The 12858-nt window shown below is 42.5% G+C and overlaps 1 protein-coding gene across 2 annotated transcripts in view; it reads left to right on the top strand.

Moving 5' to 3' along the window:
* The window catches only part of ISM1 (isthmin 1), a 41288-nt gene extending 29582 nt beyond the window's left edge, over window positions 1-11706 (top strand). For both annotated transcript variants that reach the window (XM_068940233.1, XM_068940235.1), the window contains 4 exons: window positions 2556-2823; window positions 5895-6038; window positions 8067-8156; window positions 9811-11706. In XM_068940233.1, the coding sequence (XP_068796334.1) occupies window positions 2556-2823; window positions 5895-6038; window positions 8067-8156; window positions 9811-10328 (1020 nt within the window). In that variant the 3' untranslated portion in view covers window positions 10329-11706. The remainder of the gene's footprint in view (window positions 1-2555; window positions 2824-5894; window positions 6039-8066; window positions 8157-9810) is intronic.
* The last annotated feature ends 1152 nt before the right edge of the window (window positions 11707-12858 follow it).

The raw sequence follows: 12858 nt of genomic DNA, 5'->3' as shown, positions 1-12858 counted from the left end.
AAACCATGCACCAAAACGGCACCTGAAGCAGCTTTCATTGTCCTGCCTTTGCTGGCCTAACCCAAGTGCTGCCTGAAACCCACTGGCAGGTTAAGTCCAGCCTAGTTAGAAACTAGTTAGCAACTCCATTTTAAAGGCCCTTTTACTGAGCCTACTTGGTAGTGAATGCAAACTAAGAAGAGATATCTGATTGCACAAACATGTCTTGAAAGGCAGTTAGTGGCAGTGCTCTTAGGGGCCTGAGGGTCTAAGTCTTATGAGCCTGAAAGCTTGTGCGTTTCACCTCTCTGTCTCTCTTCCCCAATGTAGCAGTTGGCCTAATAGCAGTTTCTCTCGCCCTGCAAACCCTTTTTTGCTTAAACTGTCTTGGCATCCTGAATAAATCTTTTAAATTAAATCCCCACGGTTCTTCAAACTGTGCCTGGCTAAAATAATGGGCAGTTTTCCTGATTCACTATCATATAACTACAGAATGCCAAAGAAAATGGGCTGATGATTGTGCTCCCCGCCTTTTTTTTCAAAGAGATTTTTCTTTTTTTTTTCACTTTGCTAAGTCATTGCTTACAAAGTTCATGTGGTCTTAAAAATACCAATCGGTGCTAGAGCCCTCCGACTGGCCAAGAGTGCACGATGTTAGCCATTCAGTAACTTTATTTAGTTTCTCTTATTGTGAAAACTCTATTTTACTTGGATCGATGCAGTGATTTTGAATCCCTGAACTGACCCTAATGCTTTCAAGCTTCTGAAATCCATTTTAATTCATGGTCTGTAGAAATTGAGGTTTAATGAAGTAATGATCCTGATTACACATTTAGTCTGAGAGTAAAAGATCTCGTGTGTAAAGACTTTTATTAGGCTGACAACTGCACTTTCTCTCTCTCTCTCTCTCTCTCTCTCTCTCTCTCTCTCTCTCTCTCTCTCTCTTGCTCTTTCTCCCAGTGGAGCTTCCTAAATAGTCTCAAAATCATTTCATTTCAATGGCTCTGTCTATGGTCAAAGGCAAAGCATAAAATAGATGCAGAAATCTCTGTTCTCTAAAAAGGATACATGTACATTGTTTTATATCTGTGCAATTTGAGTTGGTGTTAAAACAACAACATCACTGTGCTGTGGCATCATTAAGCTATTGCTGCAAGTGTAGTTTCTCTTCCTACTACAGAACACTCACGGGTAGCTGAAGAAACATGGACACTAACTCGGTTTTTTTGCTGCTGAGAAAAAGTGTGTACTGTGCTTTTACTCACAGCAGTTGTATAAAACTAAATCTATCCAAAATACATATCCATGTACCTGTGTAAAGGCCTTTTAGCATAATAGTAGGCTGTTTTATTTTTCCTGTTTTTACAGAACCCTATTTTCAGTGAAGTACTGTCTTGAAAGACTGCTTTGTAAACGTGTGAAGCACAAAGGAAAACCTCCCTACTTGCTAAACATTATAGATATGTTTGATGGTCACTCCGTATTATGGTTGCTTAGCCAATCCAGCTTAATCAGTAAACTTCACTAGCCCTTTAAAGCATCAGGGCATTTTGACTGCTCTGACCCAAGATGTATTTGTGGCTACACTATGCTTCCGTGACTCATGGAGCCAAGGTTTCTGATAACTAGTTCCTATTTCTATGTTAAAAAGCCACCTATATGCATGCACAGTATTTATCTGAGAGTTTCAAAACTGCGCGTGGTTTTGTACAGAAAAAGTAATCAAAGGTTGTCCTTGTGCAGAATTACATTTATAATCATGATATTTGTGAGGGAATCGGACAGAAAACTTTGAATCTTGACTCTGGACTTCTGCAGAAACCCAAATTGGTTGTGTATTGTTACACTTCACAGCACAGAAAGAAGACTTAATTCAGAGAGCTTAGTAGCAAGTGACTTATTTGGCAATGGTTAAAAGGGCTTGCTGACTTTCATCACCACAGATGGTATGGTTGCACATAGCAGTAACAACCATGGTGGTGGTGTGATGGAAATGGTGCTGCAGGGTAGGCCCGGCCAAGGGTGGGCAGAGCTGCCGCTAGAGGGCGAGGCAGATGCAACCTGCGTTGGTCCAGTGGGCTAGGGGTCCCTGGGCTAGGCGTCTCCCCACTTCAACTCACGGACTTATTCAGCCCAGTGTTGAGTGAGTCCAAGTGCTTGGACCGGGCTCTGCACCCTTCATGCTTGCCTCAAATTCAGTCCCAGCGTGTTTAGAGTAACAGGTATGGTTGTCTTTCTCCTGGTCATATATGTTTGGGTTTAAACATCTTTTCCCCATAAGGCAGAAGATTCTGCTGCAAAGGTTTTTAGGCACAGCATGGGTTATTATTTTGTGCAGGATTTTTCCTAGCCTTTGTTCCAAGGTCTGATTCAGCAGAGGTAGCAGAAGGAATCGCTCAATCTCTGCATATCTCTGGGCTCAGTAATCCACATATGGTTTACAACATGCTAACCGTACAGTATTACACAGCCCTTCTGCAAGGCAACGTCAGTCATTTGTCTTTGCTGTATAGAAAGTTTCCCACTGACTAGGAACAGATCCTGAGGGACAACCTGGTCTATTTTCAATGCCATAGGTTACCATTGAAGTGGTTGATGGCCCTGACACTGAGCCAGAAAAGGACCTGCAGAAAGAGAGCAGCAAGCCTAACTGGCCAGTCCCATCACCTGACTGGAGAAACTGGTGGCAGAGGTCCTCCACCTTGACACGCATGAGTAGCGGTGACCAGGACTACAAGTATGACAGCACTACTGAGGACAGCAACTTCCTAAGCCCTCTCGGTGGGTGGGATAGTCACGCACCCAGTCACCGGACGTTTGAGTCCAAGGAGCAGCCAGAGTACGGTAAGTTTACGTTCCAGGCCTCTTATGGGCACCTTGGGATTGTAAAACGAGTTTGGGGGAAATGAGAATGGTGAGGCATCGCTGAAAGTAGGCCAAAGAAAATAGAATTTTTCAACATGTGGCTTTTGTTCATCAACTTTTAAATACAAATCTGTGCAGATGCACAAGCTGTACTGTGGTAGCTACATTCCACTAGTAGTCTATAATCTTGAAAATCATACCAGTTATCCCATAAGAGGACTTTTTTTTTAGTCATAAGTGTACTTTTTTTAAAAGCAAAGGAAACAAGGTTCCATGTTTTTTTTTTAGAGTAAGGATAAGTACAAATTTAGAATCATACAGCGGTTTGGGAACTAAAATATAATTATTGGATAAATAAGCAAGATCTAAAACATGGTAGTATTCGATGTATACACAAATACGATGAATTATGTTGATGCATGTGTGAGGAGTGCCATGTGCAACAGGAACATTGTGTATTTCCGTGTGTAATTCTGCTCCAGATGGGTCAGGGCGAAAACAATTGTTTTCAGCTTGTTGTATGAAATAGTTGCAGAAACTAGAAACAGAAAGGAGCTACATTTATTCCCTGTCTCAATGGGCTGTAACTATCCACACAGGAATGACTTAAGGGAGGTGAATTAGTATGTGCACCACAGGAATTGCAGGTAGCTCAGAGCCTCTCAGACTTAAGCTGTAAGTAAATACAGAAGATTTTTCGTTAGAGCAGGGTTTTAAAGCCACAGTATTTTTCCTGTGGCATTTGTGTTGCGTTACTTAGATACCGCAGCAGCTGTCGTATACTCTTGCAGTCTTATTTTTCCCTGTTTCAGTTAACTTTAAGTCCTAGAGCCTTAATATGTGAGAGAATCTTTTCATTGAATTGTGTATTTAAATGCATACATATGTATGAAATTTTGTGGCCAGCAGGTTAAAGTCTATCCCTTCTTTTTGCACCTGCATTTATTTGTGGTCACACTTTATTGCCAAGAATTCATATATTAGGTAGTTGTTCATTTAGGTAAAATAAATGACTGTTTTCACAAAAAAATGTGGTAGAAAATATATTAAGAATTACAAATATAAAAATAGGGAGAACAGCTTGAGAGCCAGCTGAAAATCTAACCTTGCATATTTTAAGAGGAGATACTGTGTGTTTTATGGTGCAGTATAAACACTGGCTAGGTAGACCTGAAAATTATCCTAGAGCTCCTGCCATACCCCGGAGCACCCTGTTAGTTGCACGCAACTCCTGGCCTTCTGACTGATGTAAAACGTTGCATGCCACTGGTGCTGGCCAGGAGGATGTAGCAGCAGATCCCTTCCACACGGGGCTTTTACACCAGTTCCAGCCACTGGCGCCAGCTGTTGGCGCGACCCAGGCACTGAAGTGACAGCCGTCTCCCTCGCCTCGCTGCAGCGAACCGCCCCGCGCAGCGCTCTGCTGCCCGGTCAGGCTCATCTGCAGGCTTGACCGTTGCTCAGCCCCTCTCCTCCCCACCAGCTACGCAGAGAGAAATGCCAGCGTCGGAGGAGAGCTGGCAAGGAGGGTAGGGCTAGTGAGAGAGGGCGCATCATGTTTTCCTACGATGGCTCATGCTTTTCCAGACTACAGTATATGCTTGCCCTCCTGATGGCAAACCACGGATATCATGGGTGTCCGTACACAGCAGGGCCACGGTCCCGCCCGCGTCACAGCGGTGGACAGCTGATGCGAGGAAGAAAAGCACGTCAGGTCCCTGCCTCGAGGAACTCGCATCTAGGCAGCTTGCTAAGAGTGAGATATATAACCTTCCCCTGCTCCCGGCAGTAAATGTTTAATAGCATCCCACAGAGTTGTCACCAGTCATTACATAGGGTACAGATCAGGTTATGTGTGCTACTAACCAGCTCGGGACATCCTCAGACAGCATGGCCACGAGGGAGCGGAGCTCGTGTAGCACCGAGGGCCGCGCGGACAGAGATCCAGCCCTGTGTCTTGCGTGAACATATGTGTTCAGCCTATAGCTATAGAGTAGGACTGACTCTGAGTCACTAAACTCCACATTTGCTTTGCTACTACTGCTGTCTTAACCCAAATGAGCAAAGATTGTATGTTGTGTTCGTAGGGTCAGTTAACTTCTCCGATAACTGGCAGAGAAATACATTAAGCCAGACTTTCCATAGTGGGAGACAAACCTCAGCTGAGCCATTCTGGGGCCGTTCTGAAAGGCAGGAGGGCAGCGGGAATGAAAATAAACTGGGATTGGTTCACTGTCTCCACATAGTGGCCTTCGCAAGGTGGGATGTGCAACAGCTGACAAAGGAGGCTCCTTCTAAGATATTTATATAGTGATTGTGGCACTGAGCCTTGTTAGTGAGAACTTGGTATCATTTGTACTTGACTGTTTACTGCTAAAGTCATGTTTCCTTTTCAGAGGGATCCTGGTAAAGGATCAGATTTGATGTGATTTAATAATTCATATGAATCAGTACCAATTGCTTTTTGTTCTGGGTGCAAGCGGAATATGCAGTTCCCTGTATTCATCGCCATGTTCCTGCAATATCTCCGTTTCCTGTTAGAGGGACTGAAGAACAAAAATTTCAGTATTCACGCATGACACCATCAGCCTCCTTCAATCCAACATTCATTGTGTCCTAAATATTAATTAAGTGACTTCTATTGTGCCGTTGCTGTGTGTTTGGAAAAGAAGAAAAAGAAAACTTAATTTATCCTGTGCCTGATTAGTCTGTGGTCAGAAAACATATTCCTGTGTACAGGGAAATTATGTGAATAGATGTGTACCGTTAGTTCGTGACCCAGCTTTGCAGCTGAGGAGTCTCAGCTGCCAAAAGGTCAAAAGAGAAAGGAAATATTTTTTCAAATAATGTTGCATGCATTTCCCTGAGGAGAGTCAAGTGTGAAAACCATTTAAACAGCAGGCTTAGGCCTGGCATTTAGCCCAAGCTTCAGGTAGAGACATCTGGATTCCATTCTTGTTTTGCCTTCTTAATAAAAAACACTACACAGTAGTTTTGGGTAGTAGGAGTTTTGTTTCTTCATTTCCTTCCTCATCTTTGTTCTTATACAGATTATATTGACGGGGAGGGAGACTGGAGCCCATGGTCTCTCTGCAGTGTCACCTGCGGGAGCGGCAACCAGAAGCGGACACGGTCCTGCGGCTATGCTTGCACTGCCACCGAGTCCCGGACCTGCGACAGGCCAAACTGCCCAGGTTTGCACGCGGTCGCTCGAGTCCCCCTCCAAAGGGGAATGGGGAGAGGCGGTTGAGGGAGGGGGAGAAGAGGCCTCCTGCACACAAAGCCGAGGTCACATTTCTTCCCTGGCTGGGTAAGAGTTTTGCTGGAAAGAGGCGTGCTGGTTCTCAAGGGCATTTATGAAAAGGCAGGTTCTTCACTAGTAATAATATGATGCTAGATGCAGTGTACTATCCCCTAGGACTTAAAAGCTGCATATAGGCTTTTTTTTTTCAAGTTATGGCAGTCAGCTTTGTGCACAGTACCTTTTGTATTCCGAAGGGTGTAATCTACTCTCATGAAATAAATTCATGTTAATTTTAGAATTTCAAAACAGCCGTGCTGTTACAACAGTGAGCTCATAGTTTGCAGTGCAGTGAACGTACATGCTTGCATGTGTGTTGGGAACAAATAGCTTTCCCCGTTATATGGCTTTTAAGTTTTGTGCCTAATGCATGGAGTTACTGTAAGAATCTGTGTGTATGAGTACATATATAAATATATAAGTAAAGATACTTTAAATAGATGCCTTGAGTTTGACTCGAGATTTTGTTTTCATTGGGTAGTTATAAACCACAAAAGCTCCTGTCCGAGAAAGTCAAAGCAGCCTGGCATTGAATTTGAAACGTTATCTCTGTTTCAAAGTGTGTTGCTTGATAACTGGAAAATTATCAAACAGCAAGTTTGGTCCCGCAACAGCTGTGCAGAGTGGGATGAAGGAAAATATATTTTTGGCTTGAATATATTTGGAAAATATGACCAAGAGAAGGAGCCTTATTACCTTAGCTCCCACCCATCTGCAGGCATTGACATTTAAATATCAGTAATGGAGGTGCCCTTACCGTCCTCGCAAGTTTTGCTTTGCTGAAACCAGGGCTAAGCACTGAAACCTCCATCATAAAAAATATAAAGCTGCTACTGAAAACTTGTCTCCTGCTATTCTTTAAATGCTGCTGTGTGTTTCGATTTAGGCAAGTTGGTAATAGTGATGCAATAGATCCTAAAATGCCTAGGCTATTTGCAATTTCATTCCTTCCCAAGATCAGAGAGAAATAAAAATGCATGCCGTGGTATGCATTTCACTGAGTTTGCATGATGATTCAGAAAGGTAGAAATTCTTAAACTGGAGGTCAGGGTTTTTTTGGCAGGAAGTGAAATGTCAGCAGTGCTGGAGAGACAGCTTAGGCACCTCAGTAAGGCAAGCGGACAGAAGTATTTTACTCACACATAGGTGCATACATGCACTGCAAGATAATGGCTGCTAAACAGTTTAGGGAAGAAGTATTTCTGTATGTTTTCATACATCCTAAAACCTGAATAAAGGGTTAAATGCAGAAGAAACTGTGTAGCTCCCAGTTACATTCTCCAGTATTTATTACCAGCTAGCATCAATCAGTGGCAAACTTGAAAGAACATATTATGTCATACGACAGACCCCCAACGATCAGCAAGAAAAATATATTCACTCTTTGAGGCTGTGCTGACATTTTTTAAATGACAAGGGCAAAGCTCAGCTTCTACTGTTTGTAATTCCAGCAGTGAATTACTGCCTTGTAATGTCTTCGTGGGTATCTGTTATTCTGCATCTACTGCTAAAGTTAAGGCAAAACTCTATGATAGCTTTATTGAAAAGCTGCCTGAGGCTATTTTGAAGCTTTACAAGCCACTGTTATGCCCCTTTTTAGGAGATGAGGAGAAAGTTCATTGGAAAGGACATGGAAGGCTTTCGAAAAGATTTCATTAGTAACCATATAGTTATTGCATATTAAAGAGCTTTCTTTTTAGAGACCTTTAATTCAATGGAATAAAACAAAAGAGTGTTCAAATGTTTCTTTGAAGAGATGTTTATTTTAAAGCTACGTAGCACAGGTTGGGAAATATTAGGCTGGTAGGTAGGCCAAACTGAAACAGCAGCGAAAGGATGTTTACTTCAGCGGGATCAAGTAATATATTGCATTATTTTTTTATAGGAAAACACTGCCACCACTAACATGTGTTTTTCTTAGGGATTGAAGATACCTTCCGGACAGCTGCCACGGAAGTGAGCTTACTTGCAGGAAGTGAAGACTTCAATGCTACCAAACTGTTTGAAGTTGGTAAGCAGCCTAGTCAATCTTGCAGTAACAGAGAAGATATACTTTAGATTTTTCTTTTTTGACTTTCATTACAGGACCTAGATTCTTGAGTTCATCATTAGAAGTGGCAGTAAAATGACCATTTATTATCTTGCTTAAGCTTATGAGCTAGACCTCAGCTTGCTTCTGTCATAGAGTCTTTCTCCTCTTAACTCCTAGTAAACACCTGTGCCTCTTTTTCTTTGTAAAATACTGATTCGCTCTCCTAGTTCAGAAAAGAGCTGTAAGGCTCCACACTAATGGAGAGAAAAATCAAACACTATTTAGCATTTTGCTGACATAGCCTTGAATGGAAGCTGCGATAAAAACATTTTAGATACAACTGCCACCTAAAAAAAAAATCCAGTTACTTTTATGAGCATGAGTAGCACTTTTAGCTATGTGTGCTGCAGTGGGGCTAGTCAAAGGAATTTTGTAGGGCATGACTTGATATTCATCTTCCATAGATATCTATCTAAAACTCTGTCCAACTGCTATAATGTTCCACTTTCATCCGCCAGTGAAACCATAGTGTGGCTACTCTTAGACACTAGATGCTGGACTACTAATTGGATAAATAATGTAATCCATCACGGCCATCCTGTGGTGGTAGAGCACAGTAGTTAGTGACGGCTGGGACATGACTTTTTAAACAGCTAGAAAAACAGAACACGAATCACTAAGTAAATACTTTGCAAGTATGTTTGCAGTAAGAGTTTTAGGTCCAAATCTTTGCCTGTGGCCATGATACAGCTGCCTAAAACAAACAGACATTTAACTGGATTCTCTCAAGACTCTTGCAAATAATAAAGTGTCGTATTAAATGTGCTACTAGTCTATAAACCTCTCTAATACAAGCTATAAGTCATGGCTGTGGTGCCATTAAAGCCTACTAATGTACAGACACGCTGATATTATGTCACATGTGTCCTTTCTGAATCTGAATCACTTTTGATGGCATTTGTGAGATGTCATCAGCTAAGATGTCAGTCTCCATGTCTGAAATACAGCTGCTTGACATACCCCTTTGGGAAGACGGAGACTAAGAAAAAAATATCAATTACTTAAAAGTAAGACTATATTAGGGCTTGATAATGAAGTTTAGGAAATCTAGGCTTTGCTTGTCATCTTAGTGTTTCTAGTGTCACTAGAAACTTCACCGTTCAACACTGAATTTGCTGTCTTAACAAGGCTGTGTGAGCTAGGGCTTTAAACAGGAGGCTGGCTTCAAACCAAACGTTAGGGAAAGTGATTTGCTTATTTCAGTTCTGCTGCTTGTAAACCCATGGCAGCGGCTGTTGTGCCTCATTGGGACATCAGAAGGCTTAACTAGAATTTGCCAGGTAATAGAAATGCCAAAGATTCTTACTGGCATGGTACCGTAACATACTTCAGGGTGGCCTGGAGGCCACTTAAAGGGCCCAGGGCTCTTAAAAGCCAGTCACATACTTGATTTCTTTATCAAGTCAAGACAGCATATTAACACATTGCAGGCCGTGAGGCAAGCTTTTACTGCCCCTTCTTAAGCGAAGCCCTGGTGCTGAAGAGTTACGCTTTACTCATTTGTTATCACTGGTCATACAAACTGGGATGCTGCATAATGTATCTTAAGTTTCCATTTCCTGCCTTTAAACAGATACTGATAGCTGTGAAAGATGGATGAGCTGCAAAAGTGAGTTCCTGAAGAAATACATGCACAAGGTGGTCAACGATCTTCCCAGCTGCCCATGCTCCTACCCTAGAGAAGTTGCATACAGCACTGCTGAAATCTATGATAGGATTAAGCGGAAGAACTTTCGCTGGAAAGACGCAAGTGGTCCAAAGGAAAAACTGGAGATCTATAAGCCCACTGCACGATATTGCATCCGCTCCATGCTGTCTTTGGAAAGCACAACGCTTGCAGCGCAGCACTGCTGCTATGATGATAATATGCAGCTGATCACCAGAGGAAAAGGGGCAGGTACACCAAACCTGATCAGCATTGAATTCTCAGCAGAACTCCATTACAAAGTGGACGTTCTGCCTTGGATTATATGCAAAGGTGACTGGAGCCGATACAATGAAGCACGGCCCCCAAACAATGGGCAGAAGTGTACAGAAAACCCTTCAGATGAAGACTACTACAAGCAATTTCAAGAAGCAAGGGAATACTGAAAATATTTTCCTCCCCTTCGAACAAAAAAGTGGCATTTATTGCCTGGATGCCAAGGAACTGCTAATGGCTGCTGCATTATCTCCTTGACAGGGGTTGATCAGTTTCTTTCTAATGAATGTATATAGTTGTAATATAATACATAAGTATTTTTCATAGTGTGTATAATTTATATACACATATCTCTCTATCTCACACACACCTATTTTTACATACAGACATACATAAATCTTGTCCTGGTAGGACTATATACTGCAATAATGTTCCTTTAATAATGTGCATTTCATTTTATTCCTCAGCTATAAGCGTGAGGTGAGGGGGCAGCTCACATCAGCATCAGGCCCAAGGCCACACTTGAGGAGGGCACATATTTAAAAGTTATTATAAACAATAGGATTGAAGAATGTATTCTTTCATATGGGAATGGTTTACAAGAATATTGTACCTACAGCATCAGTTTTCTCTATAACTGATTTCATGACTTATCGTGTCTAAGAAAGGAAGAGCCTTTTTTTGGAAGAGTAGTGGTTAAAAGCAAATATAGACCATTACTCGCAGTTCTCCCTGTTACCTCCTAGCTCAGGTGCTTGCTCTCCGTCTGGGCTAGGACTGCAGGGAGAGGTAGCCGTGTTTTCCCTACGGAGCAGAAACGGTGCCGGTGCAGTGATTCTGCAGGAGCTGCAAACAGCCCATTCCTGGAGACTTCTCGGATGTGAAGCTACAGCTGGCAGGGGATAGCTCTTACGCTGTGGAGCAGATCTTCAGGGCAGCTACCTGTAAACTGAGCATGCTGTAAGTGTTTGGAGAAAGGAGGCCAGAAAGAGAAACAAGGTCAAAGGGAAAAAAATGCAGATTCTTTTCCAAGTCTTAATATGAAGAGTGTTTAGATCTCCTTGTTTCTTTCTTTCAAGAAAAGAAAGAAGTTTATCATCTTTTTAAATATCAGGAAAAACAGAATATACATTCCTAAATATGCTCCCTGGGATAAAGCATGCAACCAACTTTTTTTTCCCCCTTTTTATCATATGCTGAGTGTACAGTATCCTACAGAAGAAGCTAGTCTTTAAAGAAGCTGTCTGGGAGGAACTATTGGTGAGTTAAAGTTTCTTATTTTTTTTTAAAGCTAGCATTATTTTTGTAAAGTATTTATTAAATTGTAACAGCAACTCACACATGGGATATACCTATAACATGAAAGGCTTCTGTAGATGGAACTTGATTGCCAAGAACAAGCTGGGCAAAGGTTTTTCTTCCAAATTTCTGTGAAGTACAAGTTTACATACATACTCCTGTAATTAAGCAGCTGATAATCTGCATTCTTCTCCTGAAAGAGAAAAATTACACCAAGGGTAAATAAATACTTACAGTTCCATCCTGTAACAGCCTGCCTCGCTGAAAGTCGGTTTCTTCATCTCGAATACCAGGGCTAATGTCACTACAGAAATGTGTGTTTTCGGGTTATGTGGTCTAATACACACATGTGTCCCGGATGTGGAACCTCACACGGTGGTGAAGGCAATCTTGCATTACAGTCTATTTTAGCTAAAAGTTTCAAGGCAGCAACAAAAAGCAGTTCCTTCTACAGTACGTGTACGTACATGCCTACCGCAAATCCTTTCCGCAAAGGCTCTGTTGGCCTTTCAGGTGCCGGCTGGCTACCGCTCCCTGGGCAGCAGCATGCACGTTTCCCCCCCAGCACTGACACACGCGTAGCAAACCCGCTGCGCCTGCGACGCGTCTGGCTGTGCTGGTCAGCCCAGGCTGTGCAGATGAGCTGCTCAGGCAAAGGCGTCGCTCTGAGCAAAGGCGCAGCACGCGTGCGGGGAAGGCTCTGCACGGATCTGCCAGGCCTGGTCTGTCGGGCTGTGCGGTCTCCGCGTTGCACTCGTGCTCCACGTTTCCAGAAACGCAGCAGCCCAGGCAAAGCTACTGCGCGTATGAAGTTACTGAGGAAACTTCAGCAGCTGGAAATTTTGGCCATGTCCTCAAATCTTCCCAGATGCAGTTTCAGACTAGAGATTGGGGGAGAGGTGGATATATTCTAGCACTAGCTGGCAATAACAAAACATGGTTAGTTGAGCAAGAGGGTAAACATGGAGATTGCCCCTTGATTTTTTTTTTTTATAGAAACCAGGTTTTGTAAATTCTTGCAAGGTCATAAGAAGGAGCCACTAGCTAGCTGAGCCAGTTAAATTGACAGCAGATGGATGAAAGGCATAAGCAACTCAAGGATCAGTCACTTCATAGGGAAGACAGGTATTTTCTGCAATATGGGGGAGAAAGCCCTGCTCTTTCCTTAGCAATGCGGGAGGGAACAACAGTCTCAGGTTTCTCTGGGAGGGCAAAGAGAGGGCAGCCACAATTCTTGAAATATAAAACATATTCCTCCATTGTATGGATTAGTATATTACGGTGCTATTAAGAGATGTTACTACACCATTAATAATGAACATAACAAACAAAGCGTCAGGGAAAAGTTATTCTAATAAATGAAATGACGCACAAAGTTTTACCGCTCGTGTGTTGCCAAAG

Source organism: Struthio camelus, chromosome 3 (genome assembly GCF_040807025.1).
Source record: "Struthio camelus isolate bStrCam1 chromosome 3, bStrCam1.hap1, whole genome shotgun sequence".
Taxonomy (NCBI): domain Eukaryota; kingdom Metazoa; phylum Chordata; class Aves; order Struthioniformes; family Struthionidae; genus Struthio; species Struthio camelus.
Note: the sequence above shows the minus strand (reverse complement) of the source record. Positions and strands in the feature narration are given on the sequence as shown.